The 21,350-nt window shown below is 41.5% G+C and overlaps 1 protein-coding gene across 2 annotated transcripts in view; it reads left to right on the top strand.

Moving 5' to 3' along the window:
* LOC115770044 (glypican-4) overlaps positions 1 to 21,350 on the top strand; it is a 42,917-nt gene that overhangs the window by 20,060 nt on the left and 1,507 nt on the right. The window contains exons 1-7 of one of the 2 annotated variants that reach the window (XM_030715126.1): positions 14,719 to 14,880; positions 15,121 to 15,285; positions 15,779 to 16,013; positions 17,963 to 18,119; positions 18,187 to 18,453; positions 20,537 to 21,102; positions 21,159 to 21,328. In XM_030715126.1, coding sequence (XP_030570986.1) covers positions 14,769 to 14,880; positions 15,121 to 15,285; positions 15,779 to 16,013; positions 17,963 to 18,119; positions 18,187 to 18,453; positions 20,537 to 21,102; positions 21,159 to 21,328 — 1,672 coding nt within the window. In that variant the 5' untranslated portion in view covers positions 14,719 to 14,768. Of the gene's footprint in view, positions 1 to 14,718; positions 14,881 to 15,120; positions 15,286 to 15,778; positions 16,014 to 17,962; positions 18,120 to 18,186; positions 18,454 to 20,536; positions 21,103 to 21,158; positions 21,329 to 21,350 lie in introns of those variants that run through there. The other variant, XM_030715125.1, reaches the window with a different exon arrangement.

Below are 21,350 nucleotides of genomic sequence, written 5' to 3'. Positions count from 1 at the left end.
TTTTCATTGATCGATGTGAGCTGGTAAATGTAGTTAGATTTCATTTAATTTTATTTGTCCTCTCGCCCAAAAAAAACATATACATTTCATAATTATCGGACAATAAACAAAAAAGGGGGCTATAATTAAGATGCATTTGTGTATGTAAGCTGAATGCAGGGTATCTGCCATTTGGCCAGTCTCGACTAGAGTGCTCCTCTCAGGGTAAAAGGTGTTCTTGACAAAAAATACTTAGCATAGCAAAAAAACGTTGTCATTTTCTTCTAATTTTTCTGCTTGGAACTTGTTAGTTTCTGCTGCAGCCTTCGGCTTCTAAAGAACCTCCACATAGAGCATGCGTTGGGGTTTTCTTTAACACATCTTCCACATATTTTTGCTTATTAAACGCGGGCTGCAGGCTTAATTAACTAACACCCAGGCAATCCTTTGACAACACCCAATACCAGGGCTAATTAGCCTGCCAGCACGTACAGCAATCCAAACAGAAAGCACGTCAATGGGCAATGTCGATCTATTGCCCCCACGTGCATGCCCAGCAACGCCCAGTTACAGGCATAATTGCCTGGAGCAAGGTAAATGCATTGGACCTGGCTCTGATCTCGGCTGTGGTTCTGGCTATTTTATAATACCAACACGTTCAAACGTCAATTAAATAAATACAAGATACCAAAGCGTTGTAAACGCCCCGAAAAGCCAACCAAGATCGTCGCCTGGCAAGAGTCACAGACAGAGACAGAGGCCGAGTCCCAAGTCCGCTGCAGAGGCAAAGGCCGAGGCAGACACCCAACCATTCATTCAGCCCGCACGATTCATAAATTCACGTTGCACGCTGGGCCAAGGAATGCGGCGGCTGGTGCAGCTATTTTTGGTCTAGAACCAGTTTCCGAGTTATGTATGTCTGTCTTCCCAATGCACCCCTACACCCCTGTACTCATCTCCCCACTTTGTTGCAAATATTTTAATGGCAGCTTCCTGTGGTCAAACTCTTGCGAGCACTCCAAACAAATGAGCTTTGCTCTCTTATTCTCTCTCTTTCTATTACTGAAACTCTTGAGTCAAGATCGTCTCCAGACTCAATATGCCGTTAATTGGTTGAGCACATACGAGTACGTAGCTGGAGGATGTCATCCAGAAATTAATCAAAGTGCTAGAGCCACAAGTGCCCACTCCCAAAGAATGCTTTTTTTTTATTTTGCTTTCCTTCCTCCGGTATTTATTTGCGCACTCAATTAGTGGATGGGTCTGGCTCTTCAAGCTGCGGTCTTTGTTCTTCTTGTTTATTTGGCTTGGCCAGAAGAGCGAGAGGGGGCCAAAGTGGAGGAATGCCCAGTGTAACGTTCCCATCAAGTGTGGGGCCGTCTGTTTTGGCTCTGCGTTTCGATTTTGCGCATTTGATTTGCCTTCCGTAAAATGATAAATTGATGTTTAGCCTCCTACTTTGGAGGCGTGGCACTACGCCCAGTTTTGGCCTAATGTCCGACAAGCGTTCATTGATTGATTTTTTCATATATTATTTGTTTCGTTTTATATCAAGTTTTGAGAGCTTATTAATTGCTTACACGCCGTCTAATGAACTTTTAATATTTGCTTTTTATATTTCCCATTTTTCTCATTTGTTATTTCTTTTTTCTTGCTGCCCGTTTTATGTAAATTCATTTGACACAATTTGTTGGCCACCACGCACAGATCTCTTTCATTGACGTCACAGATCATAAAAGTCTTTGGGAACTCGATAACATATGGATAGTTGATTATTATTATTACTTTTCCCGTTTTTTATATCAATATTTCCCATACATTTTAAGTCTCTCGTAACTCAGCATCTATTCAACTCCCCCGATTCCGTGTGTAGGAAAGTAAATAGAAAACTACAAATTTCTGGTAATGTTAGCCTAGTAAAATCTTCTTACACAGCTTTTGGCTTTAGTGCGCACGATTCAATTGAATTCAATTGCCTTTGATTGCTATTGGCAACACGATGCAGCTGGCCCGAGTGCCTCTGTGGATCTATCTGCTAATTAAAGCAACTGCAAATTGCGGCTAAACACTGGGCAATTCTGTAATAATGCGCCATAAGAAAGGCCAACCCAGCTCCGGTCGTTCGCTCTCGCTTTCAAAGGCCGCTAAACCAGACTACAATTTATCAGCAATAAATTTGCGTTTGCACAGTGGCAATGCTTTATGCATGTAACGCACGAACGGCGGGGACAACAGCAAAGTGTGGCAGAGTGGCAAAGTTGCAAGTGCCAAGTGGCAAGTGTGCGATGTGGCACGCACAGCAAACAAAAATGCAAACATTGCAATTTTAAGCGGCGACTTCTATCTCTGATTGCTTGCGATCTGCATTTTAATTTAAATAAATTGTATCTTGGGCACAAGCCCCAAAGGCTTTACAAAGGGGCGTGTGCCGGCAATTGTAAAAAATTGTCTCTTAATTTGCAGGCTCTCGTCATGTTAACGATCAGGGCTTATGTGTGAAAAATGTGACATATTTACAATCTAAAGAAGTATTCAATTACTGCTGAGTAACTAATTGTTAGCAACTTGCCAACTAACTTTACTGTAAGTTTGATATTACAAGATCCTTTCAAGTTTGGATTGTATGCCTCCTTTGAGTAGTCCTTTGACACTAGAGACAGAACACAGAGTTAAACATTAAATTTCTGATGAGAGTCCCAGGTGGTCGCTTTTTTTTTGTGGACCTTGTACCCAAATCCAATGAGAATTACTGATGCTATAAAAATAACCGAAATTATAGATTTTCCAAAATTTATAAAATTTATTAGAGCAGATGTTTGCAGCACTTTGATTGTTTTGGATGCTGAACTCTGCCCTCTGCCCTCCGGCACTGTTGGGGGTCGCAGCGATGCAATGAAGCCATTGGAAGCGACACGCTGTATCGAAGCAGAAACTTTATTAATATTTTCAGTACAGAGACCGTGAAAAGGCCAACACACACACACACACACACGCGCGCGCGCACACACGCAGTCGCGTACGATGCGTTGATAATTAATTAAATCAATAATCGATCGTAGCCAAAGCACAACAAAAGAGCAGAGACACAACACGCTGCTAGAAATACTGCGTATTTCAAATCCATGTGGACATAATCAAGCGAAAATTCCAACAAAATTAACACACGCTGTGAAAAACGCTCCTCACAAAAACAGGTAGAGATTCTCTTCATTGAGGGTCGGGGCGAGCTCTGGTGTGGAAGGGAGACAAATTAGGCAACGCTTGAGAAAAAGGCAGGTAAAAAGGATTTGGACTCGTCGCTAATGTTGCGTGCGACATAATCCTGTTAGAGACGCGTGAATGAGAAGCCCGGACAGCAAAAAACATTGGGTTAAAAAATGTAGCCAACGCGTCGTATGAGCAACTTTTGCATGTGACAACATAATTTGTGTGGGATTGGCTTTCAGCGCTGATGATTATTAATCATATTTTTCAGTCCGTTTTGTTTGATGATGTTTGCATCTGGTGGCAATGGGACAACTGCCGTTGGCTATTTGGCTGGTCAGCATATTTAATGAGGTTTATTTAGGCAAATTAACAACAAACAGGCGGCTCCTAATGGACTGTATATGTCATTTAATAGCCCCTGAATGGCATCGTAAATATTCGAAATTCGAAATATGCTGTTTGCCACATCGTGTGTCAAAAGTCAGATGCTCACAGTTCACGATAAGTTCTACACCATTTGTGTTGATAGCACTTAAAAAACCATCATGTTGTAATCTTTATTGAGTTGCAACAGCTAACAAGTCGCGTAGACGACACTCGCCGACAGTTTAGTTGTTGTGTTTTCTAAAAAAAAACTGAGACCTTTGTCGTCGCCTACGCGTTGTTTTCCCGAAGCATAAATATGATTATATGGATTATGTGGTATCGGAGCCTCCTCGTATGGCTTCGTCTTATAAATTATATTTAATGACAAGTGCACTAAACTAAATAAATTGTTGCCGGGCTTAATAACGTAATTTCTCTCGCATTCAACAAGTGGGTGGCACCACAGAAATCTTAAACGATTTATGTCGCACAGGGACGTCGAGTTGGTTTGGGGTGGGTTGACATACGAAATTGGTAGGAGACGTGCCAGTAAGGGGAAGCATCTCTCGAAAACTGTCAGCTTCATTAATCTGTTGTGGTTTATGGGCTGTGCAAATGTGTGGATGATCCCCAATCCAATTGGGGTTGAATGAGTCATTACCCAATGTAGTACGCCCGGAATTTCAAAATTCTCAGCTGCTTTTAGTTGAATTCAGAAGCTTTGATGATGCGTAACCAATTTCCGTATTTCAAACATGAAAGCGCAACTGGGGCTGGGCAAGCTTCTGGGCTCTTAGATACTTTGTTCGGTTGGTCACACTTGTCAACAATATAGATATGTCCCTTTAAATGCAAACAGATGTCCGTATATATCCACAGTTTATCAGAAATATTACGTCATTATTTTCGCTACACATTGTAAGTTGATAGCTTTATAAAACTGCGCTTTAAACATATTTTCTGTCAATGTGCTTCAATGGTTGTGTAAATTAATATGCGTGCATTGGTTTTAATATTTTTAAAAGCTTGTTATTTGAAAAAAGATAGCTTTAAAAAATATTTACATGTATAATTGAATAACTATAAAAGTAAGCCAATAAAAGTTCGTTAAAATATTGTTTTTTTTTTTTTTTAAACACACAAAAGTTCTATAAATAATTCCCGCACACACAGACCTGCACACTCCCCCAATTCCCCTTCTATCACCCATGCTGCTTTCCATTTATAGAGCCATTAAAGCACAGTTAACAACCCAACTAGCCAAATTCATTCGAGCGTTGCCACCCAGATACACGGCTATAGATTGCAAAAGATGCAATATACTTTTCATATATAATGTCATTTACAGTATGGGCTAAGATGGTGGAGGGAACGGAGAGCAGGAAACCGCAAGCAGACGTTGCCTTTGTTAGGCCACATAATTTAATGTGCTTCTCATGTTTTATTTTAATTTTTTTTTGAATCGGATATTGATTGCAATTCTTCAACATTTACTTGTCATTTCGCAACGATATTTCTCTGATTATAATTTTTTTGCTGCTGGTTTTCTTTTACTTTGCCTTTTTGCAGCAAGCTCAACTTCATTTTACAGACGATTAATTTCAGAGCCTGTGAGAAGAGAAGCGCCTCAAAATGCTCGTAAATTTATCAAATTAATTCATTTTGCAGTAACAGACCATTTTCCTCGTCCCCTGTGGGCAAGTGTGTGCTGTGTGTGTGCTGATGAGTTTTCTGGCTTTTTCATTCATATTTTTACAAAATTGCTTTGCGGTTTCCAGCAATTTTGGTAGCTTGCAGAGCTCGACAGCAAATTGAGGAAATCTCTGCTTTTATGGCTTTTGCGGTTATTATTTTTTTTCTGCAGTGCGGTTTCAAAGGGTTTCGCTTACGTCTCTGCGGCTGGGTGAGAGCTGGGAAGCAGCTAACCAACTGGTAAACTGGCAGGCGGAGACCTCTCTAAATGGCCTAAATGCTTTTTATGGGGCCCAAGCACATTTTTCAATTGTCGTCGGCGTCTCAACTTAATTGGGCCACAAAATTAAATAAAAAATGCTGCTCGTGTTGCATGCTGAGTGACCAGAAGAGAGTTGACAGCAACACGTCCTCACCGTCACCGTCAGCGCAAGCTCTCCTCCTTATTGCCATTGCAAAAACAACGCCAGCTACAGCACTCTACTCGCTTGCGTGACTAGAAGATACCCTGTGGTAAAATATTTTCAATACAACGTATTCTTATCAATTGTTATCTTACCTTGTCGCAGTTGAAATTCAATTTGAAATACCCTATAGTTGTTCTAAACGTCAAAGCTCTACCTCTTAGAATGCGATCGATGCAGTCGCATAGACTGACAAAGCTAAATCAACCCAGTTCATCACCTTATTAAAAATGATATGGCCGGAAATGCCTCCTTCTGCATGTTACTAGCTTACTTAACTCAACATACCCTTCTTACCCAGTATATGCAGGGTATATGTATAAAAAAAATTAAACTCCATAACACGGGAACGTGCTTTGAATAGCGACAGTATTTTTTTTTTATTATTTATTTTTGCACCAGCCAACGCTGTAAATCTCTGTCGCGCGTTTTATCTCGCGTCCAAAATCGAATTTAAATCCAAGCCACAAACCAGACCCAACATGTTTCAATGACTTTCGATCTGGCTAAGCGGCTCTTTTGATTTCTCACCTCTTGCCTGGTCTCCCTCCACCCATCTCTAGCTGTCGTTCAATTTGATTTGTTTGATGGCGTGAAAATTTGCTTGGACTACAGGCTTTATGTGCTGCAAAAATGATTATTGGACTCTTCATTATATTTATCCAAAGCTAGTTTCTGTTTATGTCTCTTGGACATTTTGGAATCTGCTGAGCAGGAAGATTCTGCTTAAATTGATTAAGCTGAACATTTTCTTAAAATATTATGTCGAGCAGCGATATTAGAAGATAATCCACATAGAAATTCTGAAGATTTATTGTCTTTAAATATACAAAAAAAAAGATGCCGGAAGCTTAAACTATTTTTAGATGCATAACATATTGCATCTGATATTGTACAAATCACGAACACTAATTGTGCTCGATTCCAATCAGTTGTGACCCAATTGCAGCTTGTCAAAAAATTGCTATTCCACAGCTGATCCAATTACAAGAACAAATCCCATTTCAGACCAGAAATTGAGAACCGTACACATTACATGGCTTACAGAGCTTATACGAGCCGTCGGTAAATTAATTCTGTGTGTGTGTGTGTATTTGGGATAAACAAAACAAAGTCGCGAATGTAAACAGCGAACAGGTTAACAAAACCGACGACCAGGCAATTGACCATGTTCACAGGTCCCGTCCACCCGCAGTTTCTCTTTCTTTTCCTTAAAATTCCATTAATCAAATTTTATTGTTTAATTAATTTCGCTTGAATGAATGCCGAGCGCGTAGCTGGAATTGGCAGCAGGTCAGGGCCAGAGGGACAGCGGCAGCAAACAGGCAAAAAAACAAAAACAAACAAATAACCAAAAATAGCTGCAAATGGCATTCGATTCGATTATTTCAAAGAAATTGAGCCGCAATATTTGCTTACATTGTCAATTGACAATTATACCCTATATCCATTAAAAATTGGTAAAGTAGGGTGTTTTACTGTGGAGCAAATGTATGTAAATGATGTCAGCAATTACCTTCGTGCCGTCTCTATGAATCAGTCCTTATCGAAGACTTAAAGAGGCGAAATTCAAGATATCGTTTGCCATACAAAAGTCCATTTTAATGTATTGTGGATACGGCAGCTCTGAGCTGGGCACAGGGCATTCGCCAGTCGGACAGTTAAGACTAAAAAGACTTTTGTTATTTGTGTTATTAATGTGCACTTTATATATTTATCGCTAATCGTTAATCAGTGGGCTTTATTTTATTTGTTATGTGCGAACGTCTGGTGTTGACGTTTATAAATTTATATTTATATTTATGTAGACTTCCCCCAGAACACAGCTTAATTTTAACAATGTAATTAAACACTTAATAATTACATTTTTTATGAACATAAAAGGAACAGAGGATGTGTTTAATTAATAGTTATTAATTACTGAATATTTAATATATTCTAATTATATGCTGTATTGAGGGGTCACATAAACATGTCCCCTCTTCCAGTTACCTCCTCGTTCCGGTTCTTCGTTTCTCGCTTCGTCTTACAAATGAGCAACATTTTTCAAATTCCACAAATAATGACACGATATTTGGGCTTTGAAATGCAAAATGTGTTGGAATTATGGAAATATATATTTGCGACATGCCTGGATAGTCCATTTATATATGCATATGAACATTTCGATGTGGTTCATAGTGCAGAGAGCAGATGTTTCTAACTGTATTGGGGCTTGTATCGCCCACATGCCGACTTACCTTATAATTTTCAACATTTCACTGCCAAAAAGGGGCAACGAAAAACTGAGAAAACCATAGAAAAACTCAGCTGCATTTTTCCGGCGGCTAATTACGACTCATAAATATAGCAGCAGCAGTGGCAGCAGCTACAACAGCCAAGATTTGATGCCTGCTGTGCTATTTTTGAAATATCTGCCTCCGTCTCTGGGTTGTCGGACCCGTCATGTGCATCGTGGCCTGATGAATTTTCGCACATTTGCGCACTGAAATTGTCACTCAGCAAACTGACAGCGAAGAAAATGCGCGGATTGCCAGACTTAGCAGGTGGAAGCGAGAGGGAAGCTCGGGCCCACTGCAACAAGAAGTGAAACAAATGACACAGACATGAATAGAGCAACACCAAAGTTCGCAACAATCGTCACTTCATCATGCAAAAAGCCTCGACCCTCGAACCCGACCAGGAAGCCGGCAGCACCAACTCCTTTACAAGCTCCAGCTCCTAGCTCCGTACAGTGTTTACATGAAACGTGTCGGCAGCATAAACATTTGTTTCTCCTCTCCCCTTCCTCTATTCCAGTTTGCAGTTGAGTAATTTTAATTACGCCTAAAAGAGCCGCCCGTACGTGTAGAAAGCACAACAAAAATTAAAGAAAGAAGGAAAAGTACCCAACCTAAACCGAAACGACCCCGACCCCGAACCCCATCTGCCAGCCCCTTGCATTTGGCATTTATGCAACGACCTGACTCGACACGTAATTGCACACAGCTCAGGGATCGGAGACTTGCGGCTTTCCGGGGGCTGGCCAGAAGAAGGTGGAGCATGCTAAATGTTGCATGCACCCGATGCACATTAACAGCGAACGCCTTTCCTTAGTTTGTTCAGCTGCTGCTGCGGCTGCGGCTGCGGCTAACTCAAGGAATGCATGTCAAAATAGAAAATTCGCTGGTACCTTAGCATAATATCAGCAGCGTAGCATATTATCTATGAATATGCCAGAACTGAGGAGATCCATTCTATGGTTTTCATTGTTTGTTCAGTTGCTTTAAATCTGTGAATTTATGTGAATCTGTAATTATTCAACATCGTTATGCAATTTGATGAGGAAATATTTTGCAGCTCGTTTCGGAATCGCAAACTAAATAAAGCATTATATATATTTTTATGATCGTATGGGAATTCCAATTCCTGTCATTCATGACATTTAATGTTAGGTACATTCAATTATACAAGCATATTAAATAAGTTACATATTACTTATGACTAACGAGCTTCACTGCGACGAGCCAAATTATATATATACAATAAGTACAGACCTTTTTGCAAAATTTACTTAACTTGGCTCGAGGTGCCGGGTTGAATACATTGAACTCTAAATTAGAAAACAATTCTGTTTTAATTTATATTTCTCAGATATAATTCCATTACAAATATTTTCCTTTTGCACTTCTTCCATTTCTTTTGGTTTCTCCACTGTTTGCTTTACTTATACGTGTGCTTCCTGTGTTTTATTACAGCGTACAGAGGTACTATTCACGGCATGTGTGTAAAGCTTAAAAAGAGATATCTCGGATCCCATAATAAAAATAAATTCTTAAACATTATCAATAACCAAGTCAATATAGCCAAGTACAGCTAACTGTTCCTATACAAACCAGTCTTTGTGATGAAACTTTGCAAAGTTCCGTCTTTTTCTCGGGTACTACAATCACGGGTACCAAATCATAGGGACGATCGGTCTAAAAATATATTCTTGTATAAGCGATTTGCTTGTATTTCACTATATTTATAAATCTTATCAGCATCGAGCTGACATATTATATAGTTCTATAGAAAGAATCTGTTATAGTTTTTGTCTACAAGGGTATTTAATCTTCGGTGTGCTAAAGACAGCAGTTTTTTCTTGTTTTTCTTTTGTATCAATTAGTCTAATTATAAACACAAATTGCACCCGCTTGGATATTGTGCAAAGTTTTCCGCTTTTCCTCTGCTTTGGCAGGCGATAGCTCCAGTGCTGTAAAATTAATTGAGTGCGATTCAATGCGCGAGCCAAATATTTGTAGTTATTTTTGTTGCATCTTTATCTAAGGAAACGTTGTTGTTATTGATTTTGTTTTTCTTCTGGCGCACCGGTTGGCTGCGGGTGGCAACTGAGCTATGTGTTAAAATTGTAAACTCAGATCCACATGAAGTCCTAAAAACTACGATTAATTTGTATTGCGATTGCATAAAGCACTTTAATTTTTGTGTGGAGCTTGCGGCAAGTGGTCCTACGAAAAGTGGCGGGCCAGCAATTTAAATTTGTTTTAGAAAACTTGATAGGCCTCTTTCTAAAATGATTTGTTCCTTGCTGTGCCTGACCCAATTCTGTATAGCTTGAACAAATTTTCGTTCTTAGTGGCAGCTGTTGCATCACAATTTTCAAATTTCCATTTTCAAATTAACGAGCAAAAAAAAGCACACTTTTTACACTTAATAAAACGTCCGTACCCGAACCCAAAAACTCAACCCCATAACTACTTACTTGCAGGCCCAGTTCCAGTCCGGGTGGTTGCTTGGTGGGTGGTGTGGTGCGGCCTTCGGCTCGGTTCGGACTGTGCCGCTGCTCTCGCATTGCTGTGCGCCTAATTAAAACTCATTACCATAAGCATACAGTAAAGCAGGCACATTTCAGAAAATGCTAAAAAAGCAAGCGGAAATTGAAGTCAAATTAAGCAAGCAGCCCGAAGGAAAAACAAAAAAAAAAGGAGAAAACTGGGATGGGAAATTTTATAGACAAAACACGCAGATTGCTTAACCTTTTGAGGCATGTCTTGGCTTGATGTTTGCGTCTGGGGAGAAGTTCTGTTAATGCAATTTCCTTGCCAGACGGTGGGGTCGCCGACTGCTTTGGGCGTTAGCTGGCGTATCAACCATTTTGTTTGCACGCCGCACTATCAACTACCCCAGCCCAATCGCAACCCAGTCTCCAGCGCCACAATCGCACAACGCCGCAAAGTGCAACCCTATTGAAAGTGAAAGCTTTACTTCATACGTGCAACGACCCCTTTCGATGGCTGGCGCTCTCTCGGATAGCATGCGCTCTCTCACTCTTTCTCTCTCTCTCTGCCTCTCTGCCCGCTCCTAATCTCTCACTCTCGAGCCGGCAACTGTCTGGCTATTCATTTCCCTTTTGCACAGTGCAACAGTTGCCGCCAGCTGCTATTTGCTGGGCGCCTGTTAAAGTTGCCGCGTCGCATTTTTGTGCCAAGCCAAAAAGGACGAAGCGATGAGTGAGTTTTGCTAGTGTGCTCTCTCTTTCTGTCCCGTTCTATCTCTTTGACTGTTTGTCCCGCTCAGCATTTTAGTGCCCATTGAAACTCAACTCAAAAGTTAAGTTTGGTCGAAATCTCTGGACAGGGTGCGGGGAAATTCTGGTTTCCTTTTTTCCAGGGGTGGTGGCTCTTAGTTTTGGTGTCTGCTTTTGTCTCGCTACATATAAATTGTGATTGTTGTTGTAGTTGTTGTTGCTTTTGTTTGTTTTTGGCTGGGCTTTTCACTCGCAAACTGTTTTCAAATGTTGCCCGTTTGCGCTTTTATCGCCAAGTGGAGGGCCAAGAGTGCGATAGGGAGAGTATAATTTGAAAAGGTTGAATGGGAAAACTTTGTCAGCATGGAAATGGAGCATTTTCCATGAACTGAAAACAGAATGTTACAAATATTAAATTTGTTGTATAACAAACTTACGTACGATCCGGTCCAATTTTGATTTTATCGAGTAAAATATATAATAAAACAATTATTGTTATACTTGATTTGCATTATAATAATAATAATTTTATTTTTGACGAATCCTCGATATTCAATCGAATTAAACAGTTTTTCTTCTTTAGATGTTGTTAATATCAGATGTAAAATATCTTTAGTCGAAATAAATACTTTAACTAGGCAAAATAATGAGCTAATTATTACAAAAATCACTATTCAGATAGTAAATTTATAACAATTTTGTTATATATAAAAATTTGTAACCTCAGTCCTATTACTTTGTCCCATTGTTTTGATTGAACTTTGGGGTCAAGGCGAGACTGAGTGTCTGCTAAGGGCTGCTTTATATTTCCGAGGGGGTTGTGTGCCAAAAATATAATATCTCTTGCACAGCCTCAAACTTAATGCCAACAGGGGAGTAACAGAAAACACCTGCTAGACACTCTGACCGCCCAGCAAAGTCTCTCCCCTCGCTGTTATCTATGCGAGAAGCGTTGCCAAACTTTCGCACCCTTTTAACATTTTGTTGGTAGATGCGTTGGTCGCCTTAGGGGTGGCTGCCGTGTCCCATGGTCGCCGCAGGAGTCGTTTGTTGATCGTTACAGTAAATCATTTGAAATGAATTTCGCTCCGCTGCTTTCACTTTGGACTGACGAAGCGAGCACGGTGTGCACCCCGGCAACTAAATAAATAGCGTGTGTTGAGCCAAAAGCAACAACAACAACGACAACAACAAGAAGAACATATGACCCAGGTCTAGCCTGTTTAATACCAGGGGTGGGTGGTGTTCTGCTTGGCCTGGGTGGTGGCATGGCGTTAGAGAAATTGCTTTGCCAGCTTACTTTTTATCAAGCGCAAGCTGGAGTTTTCTATTAGACAACAGGGTGCTTTTGCGACGAGTCAGCTAAAAGCCACAAAAAAAAGAAGAGAAAAATGCTATATCGGTAATTTAAGGTCATTTATTATGTTCATGACACCTTCCTGCCGTCGCCTCATGGCCACATTTGCTATGCATGTGCTCTTCTATTGTTGTCTGCGTAGAAATTATGCGGCAATTCATAAAAAATGGCAAACAGCGCGTCATTACTTTAAGACCCAAATGTTATTTTAACATCGATTTCAGCAACGATTTATCGATCCTAAGTGGAATGTGTGTGGTTAGGTTTATGGCAAATATTTCGTGTAGACAGTTAATGGTGTGAGGTTTCCGCCTTTGCTTGCAGCTGATATCAGATGAAGGATTCGCTTCTCTGCCTGCTTTAGGCACCATTTAGTTTAATCAAGTCCTAGGCACTTCATCAGCCACAATTCAATTAACTGGGATACCAAAAGCAGAGACAGCTTCACATTATCCATGCCAGTCACAGACGCTGTCAGACAGTTAAGGGAAATCCTCAACGGCCACAATTGCTGCCGTTGGTAACGAGCCAATTTAGATAAGCAAAGGCATCGCCTGACTCCGACTCCGTGTTGCCCCATGCTACACTTAATTCATATCTTGTGCAACATAACAATTAGTACAGACCATAAAACCCAACAGAGCCTCACCCCCAAAAAAAGAACGCCACCATGTTGGCAGCGGAACGCATCTGAACACAACTTTGTTTACAAGATGTGCACGAAAGTATTGTAGCTAAATTTATATTGGAAATAAACAAAATACACAAAATACAAAAACACAGTCCTCTATTCAATTCTCTATGCACTGTGCATGGAGATGATGCATTTAACTGGGCAGCAAAAATTTATGAGCACCGACCAAGTCAAGTGTGCAGCTACAGAAACAGCTAATGAAACAGCTAGCAGTAAATACCTAGTATATATGGAAAATAATATGTTTTCCTGCTGCCGTATGTTGAATACCCTTTCCTTCAAATGAATTTATTGCAGGTTACATTTCTTACAAGTTATCAAGTGCAGCTTATGAGCTAATGAGTTATTTTATTAAATATCTTTTGGCAACCAATTCCTCCATACATTGGCACCTGTATTTAATCCCATTCCATCAGAGCTCAAACAGTCCCAAGTGTACTCTAATGCATTACACCTTTTGGGTCCAAATTATAGTACACTTCAGCAAAGGGTATAGGAAAAACGATATTCTAAATCAACATGTTTGCTTTCAATTAGTGTTAAACTTTTGGACTGTATGCAGCGCCCGTCTCTATCCATTCATGAGAATTGTCTAAATAAACAAAAGTTCAAGCTATAAAACTCCGAAAAAAATGCCAGACTTTGCTGTTGGTGGGGCAAAGGGGGGCACAATTGAAAATGATTATTTCGGTATATGGAACTAATGCATACTATGCATTTATCGACTTCGAATAGTTTTCTCCTCAACTACCTGAACGTGTTAAATGTTTGCGTAAATATGCCCGGAAAAGCATCTAGAATCATGGCAACTTATTCAGGCCTCAATGAGGTCCGCCAAGCCCGTATCCGTGGGTTCGGGTTACGCTTACGGTTACTCGCCGCTTTGACGGTAGCGAACGCATCGTTTACTTTTCTGCCGAATGAACAAAATGCCAAGCAGCCTCTGGAGTGGCACGCAGTTAGCTGGTTTTGCTAGCCAGCCTTTGGTTTCTGGGTTTTTGGTTACCATGTCAAGTGCCAGTGGCGACGACTACTTCGACTGCAACGGCTGTGGCAGGTTCCAGTTCTTGGAATCTTCATGAGCTGCTGATGTTTGTTATGCCTTCTGGTTAGTTTAGTGACCAGCAAACAAATGAAATGCATCCAACAGTTGTTGTTCTCTAATGTTCAAACAAATAAAACGCTAGGAATTCAGTGCTTTGAAATACTTGTGTCCACTGATGCGGGCCCTAATCAACAAACAGCACAGACAGAACAGACGGAAGCTGCTTTATGGTGGTCCCAATATCGTTCAAGTTGATGCATTACAAAACCAGTCCGTTATGCTGTCTATTTAACTATATGGGTACATTTAACTAGATTATGAAAATTGGTGTTACGGATCTTTTTAGTATAAATGTTAAGGTTAAGATTGCCGTTTGTTTAGTTGATAAAAGTCGAGTCTCTAACACAAAGGCAGTTGTTGCACCAAGCTAAAACACAGGGAATATTGGCTATAATATGATTTTTCGCAGCTTCACGCTTGTAATTTTCAACAAGTTCATGCTTCGGAATGAGGAAAAGGCGTTTGCAATCCTGAGACGACGTCAAAGTCAGCTGGGGATTTCGCGAGGTACTTCAAGTTTTCTCATTGTTGATTATTAGTTTTTATTGGTCTTTAAGTTTTATTTTTTAAATGGAGCTAAAGACCGCTGTAAACGATGATCCTTCTATAACTTTCATTCGATCTTGTCCTATCTTAACTTTGGCATGAAAACCGTTATAAAAAGTATATATCATTTGAATTCTGTGTGTGCAGCTTACATTAGTCAAATACTAATTCGGTTTCCCTTCTTTTATTTTGGTTTTGCAGAACGCGTGCTACGGTACTGTGAGTCGCCCTCGGTGGGCACATGCTGCACCTACAACATGGAGTCTCGCATGGCGGCGCAATCCCGCCAACAGTTGGAATGGCACACCAAGGAGCAGATAACCAAAATGTCTGGTCTGCTGGGCGGCAAGGCAACCAAATTTAATGGTAAGTTAGCCACAAACTAACAAGAAATATCCCTCGACAGCCACTTGAAGCCATCAACTAAAACCGATTCTAATTGCATGTAGACAGCTCACAGATTATAGATCACAGTTCACAGATTTGTAACTATTTGTGGGGTGTCAAGTGGTCTAGTTCAATGCTATTGATCATGCGTGGTTCGGGTTACATAGAAGACACAAAAGCAGACATCGATTTGTAGAGATGGACAGAGAAAGAGAGTAGGGGACAGGGAGAGGGAGAGAAATGTGGCAGGCGACAATGCGGATGTTGAGATTTATTTTGTGCAGCGGATGCAGTAGTAGCAGCAGCAACCGCGAGTGCAGTTGCCACAACTATTTAAGAATAGTACCACGAAACATTTAGTCGGATAGCGGATGTGGCCCATTTCAATAAAACACAAGAAGACAAACGCCCAAGAATTTTCCTTAATTTTCTTCTAATGTATCTCTTCTTGTATCACTTTGGCTCTCTGCAGATATTTTTCGCAAGTTGCTGCTGGATTCGAAAGCCCAGTTCAACATGATGTTCACGCGCACATATGGCGTTATCTATCAGCAGCATTCGTACGTCTTTTCGGATCTGTTCAACGAACTGGAGAACTACTATGCCCGCGGACGGGTCGATCTATTGGACGTGATGGACAAGTTCTTTAGCACGCTCTACCAAAAGATGTTCACTGTGCTCAATGCGCAGTATGCCTTTGACGAAAAGTGAGTACCCATATTCATGCATAATAGTAATCGAATACCTTCTCCCCTGTCCCCAAAACCTCGACGACTGACAGATTTGGAGCTACAGACGTGTGAAACCGCAAAGTGTCGAGCGTCAACGGTTGACTGGCTGGCTGACTGGCTGAGTCAAGCCAACGACTGTTGAAAGCTTTGACGAATCTTTGACGCTGACTGGATGCCTGCTGAATTGCCGTCTGCCTAACTGACTCTTCTGGTGTGCAATTTCAGCTCTCAGTCTATGGGCTGAATTGCCCTTTTGTTTTATTGTTGTCGCTTGCCTGCGGTTGAAACGCTTAACTAGGAAATGCGCGAATTCAGTACCTAAAATAACGAAGACAAAGTACTCTATCAGTGCAGTGCAAAGATTAGTGTAAATCTGCTTAATATCTATCTATATTTAAAAAGAAGAAGCTATTTAAATTGAGTTAGAACCAGAAAAACAGTTCTAAAGAAAAACCTCATTTAACAACCATTATTGAAAGCTTAGATTTCGCTTCTTTTGGTGTTTATGTATGATTTTCGAGTACATAATCTGAACGTAGTGAATATTGTCTTCCGTTTTCTGGAGTTCGGCCCAAGTAGAATAGAAGAGAGTAGGTGTATCATCCACGAATAAGGCACACATGAAAAGATAACTTTTAGTGGGATATTTAATAATTAACATCTTGGAGACATCCCACACAGAGAATCAACTCGACCAGCTAATCAAGCATCTGCAGTTTCATACATCTATTTATTTGTGTGCTACCAACGTAATCGTAATGTGGATGTACTCCCACTACATATATTTTGTGTATGCTCCCACTTGGAGGCAATTCCTGCGCCAGCTGGTCGCATTTCCTACGGCACGCTAAATTGCGCCCACTTGGCTCATTGCCCTGGACCCGTTCCTTGCGTCGGCTTGGCGAATTGTTCCGCGTGCCTGGCCAAATGACTGTGGCTTCAGGTTCAGCTACAACGCCCCATCCTTGGCTCGGCTCGTGTTACCCACACGCTTTCCAATTGCTGCCGCCGCCACCGTCGTCGTCGTCGCCGCTCTCTGCAATTCGTTTTTATTGTCATCGCTTCAGTTTGTCGTACGTGCTTTGGCACATTGTCCGTTTATTGCCATGGACAACGACGACGTCGCGTAATTGCTGGCACTTGCTGCTTGTTATTTGTTGTTTGCTGTATGCGGTTGGTCGGCGCGTCGCCAGTGCGCCGACCAGAGCCCAGGATTGAGTTCACAGTTCGAACAACGAGTGTGCTGCACTTAATGTAGGGGTTGCTTTTCCAGCTGACACGGGCTGAGGAATATACTTTTTGATATGTGCTAGGGAGCGATATATTCGCTTTGAAGGTCAACAAATAATCCGTATCTCAGTGAGGTTGCTAATCGAATAGCAACATAACTTGCAGCAGTGGACTGATTCGAATCGCTTGGCATAGCAATCCTTTCTAGAGCACCACTTGATGAGCTGCTTTTGAATGTAGCTCTTACAATAGACTTCTCTCTCAACGCGCACTCTTTCAGTAATTTCTGAAAATTGTATGCTGGCGAAAAGGTTGGCGACTTGCGAAGTCAGCGCCTTGGGCAGCTGACGCCTCTGGCGTCCAGTCGCCTGTTGAGCAACTGCCGGGGCGGGGGCAAACAGACAGCTGCAATTCGTGGCAGCCATACAAGTGCAGCAGCTGTCATGGCTCATGGCCAGGAGGTGCAGCGTGCAACATGCAGCACATGGCGAGCAGTGGAGCAGTCAGTCAGCCAACTTTTTATGCTTTATATTATTCTTTCCACATAAGAATCTGCGTAGACAAAGGCAGAAATCGAGGAGGTGGAAACAGCAGGGCGTTCAGCTCTTGCCATTTACATGGGCAGATTTCCGCTCAACGCCAATGAAAATATTTTGCTAACATTTTTGTTTTCTTCTTTTCAACACGTATTCCAGATACATGCGCTGCGTCAGCGAGCACATGAAGGAACTGAAGCCATTCGGCGATGTGCCCGACAAGCTTTCAGTTCAAATCAAACGATCCTTTGTGGCCACACGCACCTACGGACAGGCCCTGGCCACCGCCGCCGAGGTCTCCAAAAGAATATTAACCGTAAGTGAATGAAATATTATCGAATTTTTATTTGATTAATACCAACTCGGTGTTTGCCTGTATTCAGATTCGACTCAATCCGGACTGCACGGGCGCGCTGACTAAAATGCAACACTGCGGCGCCTGCAAGGGCTACACGGAAAAGCCCTGCACCAACTACTGCGTAAATGTGATCAAGGGCTGTCTACACTACCTGCACGAGTTCGACACCGAGTGGGAGAACTTTGCCCTGGCCATGGACAAGGTGGCGGAACGCATGCTCGGCTCGTTCAACATTGTGATGGTTGTGGAGCCCATAAACATCAAAATCTCCGAGGCCATCATGAATTTCCAGGTGTGTGTGCTCCTCCACCTCCGCAATAACCCTAAACAGGTTATAGTAGAGTATATAAAAAACAGAAGGATACAGCTCAGACATTGCCAATCAGGAAGACATAGTTATGTTGGCATTATCTGGCTTTGCCCGGCCAAACGTTTGTCTTCAAAGTCCAATCACGCATGCGAAAGATCTTTGGCAATGAGTTAGACCTGAGTTATAGGGTATCATTTAAGTTGAGTATTTCCGCATAACCTTTGCTTGTTTTGAACTCAACTCGTTTGGCTAACAGCTGCTGATTCTTTATTTTTATGGCCATTGATTTCAGTTTATAATAAATATAAAGCTGTCCGTGTAGCTTATGACGGGATGGCCCATGCTCATTTGAATAGCTGACTGACCCGATCCCAAAGAATAAGTATGGGAAAACCGCTTAATATTGGCAGTTGTCGCGAATTTCTAAATCGAATTTCGTTAGTTATTCAAGAATATCATTTTTTCGATTTGATTGTCTCATCTTTCTACTTATTAATTTGTCCACTCTACATCGTCCGATATCGATTTCTAGTTTTGATTTAATAATCCCAAGCTCCTATTGTACATTGCCATTCAACAATTATTATGCATAAGATGCCAGAAATATTTACATATGAATAATGCTCATAACTTATTGAATTTTGATTACTGTAATATTTCAAGGCCCCGTTTGCCCTCGCCACCCCATTTTTATTTCCCCCCGCCCGGTGCCATTTTCCGTCTTCTGATTCTTATGTTTTGTTTGCCATTTTAACGATTTATTTGCACAACATTTGGTTCCCATATGAATTTAATTTATATTTCCATTTAAAATTTATACATTTCTACTTTGTTTGTTGTTTGTTCTATGCGAGTATGTGTGTGTGTGTGTGTGTGTGTGTGTGCCTTTTGTTGCTGTTGTTTTTGCTGACTCTGTTGTTATTGTAGTGCGGCGTTCAGCTTTTAATGTGTTTATTTTGTGTTTTTACTTTGTGTCGGCCTCATAAAAGGCCAAACGGCGCAAGCAAAATAGTTTTTAATTTAATTCTTATTAGTTTTTTTTTACCATTTCGTCGTTTATTTTTAGCAAATCAGAGATTACAAACAGCTCTTAATTCACCGATTACAGTTAGCTGTGCTTAATAGTTGGGATAGGCCCAAAGCGGCGTGTTGACGGACTCTTAGATAAGCGCTACTTAGATACTATACCTAACCCCAGCAACTGTATATAGTAGTCGAAACTGTTTGCCGACTCCATGCTTAACTTAAAGTAGTCGTCGTGTCAACAATTACCGCCTGCAGATAAACCTTGCCGATAAGGCCACACCGGCCCAGGCAGCCTTACAATTAATTGACGGTCTCACGGCTTGCAGGAGTAGTAAATCAAACATATATGTAGCTTATCTTTGTGTAAAATACATTTATAAATATCTGTTTGTATGCCGCGACTATGCAGTTGTACAATTCGCTCTCAACAAGCCCTTAGATCTTCCGCACTCCAATTGAAAATTAAGTCAGATCGTGCATTTGGAATTGCTTATAGAGCTGCGATTATATATGTCAAAGGGTAAGCTGGTTGTTACACACGTTTTTTCACATTTCCCAATACCCTGAAATAACTGTTTGTAAAGTTGAAAGCATATATATATATAAATTCGCTAATATATAGATGAAGAGAATATTGAAGATCTTTATTACTGAGTTTTGTGAAAATATTTTAAAAGCAAAAAAACTAATTTGCAAATTATCCAAAATTCATTTCATACAAGAACTTAGTCTTCGACCGTTAATTCCTATGGCATCTAAATGATATATTAGGAGCTTGGAGAAGCTTATAAATGATGAAAAAATACGCGAAGCCCAGTTGTGCCCCCCCAAACCCCATGAATTCATGTCCTAATAGCAGTTTGAGAGTAACTGCCTTGGGTTACACTTTTAGAATCACCAACCACGAAATCAAGCAGGATCTTTTTTGATTTCAGGTTGTGGCATGGTTTTTCTTCTACTATATGATTATACTATGAATTTTGACTATTCAACTCAATAAATCGCAATTTCTAACATAATGCCCTGCTCATTTTCTCAGGACTCCGGTCAGGACATCACCAATCGGGTGTTCCAGGGCTGTGGCAAACCCACATTGGGACGTACCAAGCGCTCCATTAATCCCAAACTTCTGCTGGCACCTTCTGCTGCCGCTGTGCAGGAACTGCGCGCAGATAGCGCGCCGGAAACGGACACACTCGACATTGACGCCACCTTGGATGAGGCAATCGTGCTGCGCGAGCGACGTGCCGCCGAGCCAGGCTCGCAAGAATCGTCGGCCCAGCAGTCGCAGGAGCAGGGCGTGCCCGTGAATGGCAATGGAGGCGGCAACAAGCGCCAGCAGCAGCGCCGGAAACAGCAGCAGCAGCAGCGACGCAAGCAGCAGCAGCAGCAAAACAATCGCAATGACAATGACAACGATGATGGTGACAACAATGGCGGCAGCAGGGATCCCATTCTTGACAAGGTTGTGCGGGATATACGCCAGCGTGTGAAGGACTACAAAAAGTTTTGGTCAAACCTGCCGATTTCGATATGCAGCAATGAGGACATTGCCGCCTCGTCCGATGTGGATGGCATGTGCTGGAATGGACATACGATAGACAGGTAAGAGTTGCGAGCTCCTCCGACTCCACACATTGCTAATTGCCATCACCCATTAGATATATGCACGCAGTAACCACGGAGCATGGCTCGAATCCCGAATTTAGCGGCAATCCAGCGAGCACGCGCCAAACTGCACAGATGTCCACGCAGCTGTTCCATTTGAAGAATGCAATCACCCATTTGCGCAACGCCTACAACGGCCAGGATGTGGACTGGAGCGAGCATGGTAAGTGAACTGTGTGCAGTTG

This window comes from Drosophila novamexicana, unplaced genomic scaffold, assembly GCF_003285875.2.
Source record: "Drosophila novamexicana strain 15010-1031.04,08,12 unplaced genomic scaffold, DnovRS2.1 tig00004555-arrow-pilon, whole genome shotgun sequence".
Classification (NCBI taxonomy): domain Eukaryota; kingdom Metazoa; phylum Arthropoda; class Insecta; order Diptera; family Drosophilidae; genus Drosophila; species Drosophila novamexicana.
This window is presented reverse-complemented; position numbering and strand designations above follow the sequence as displayed.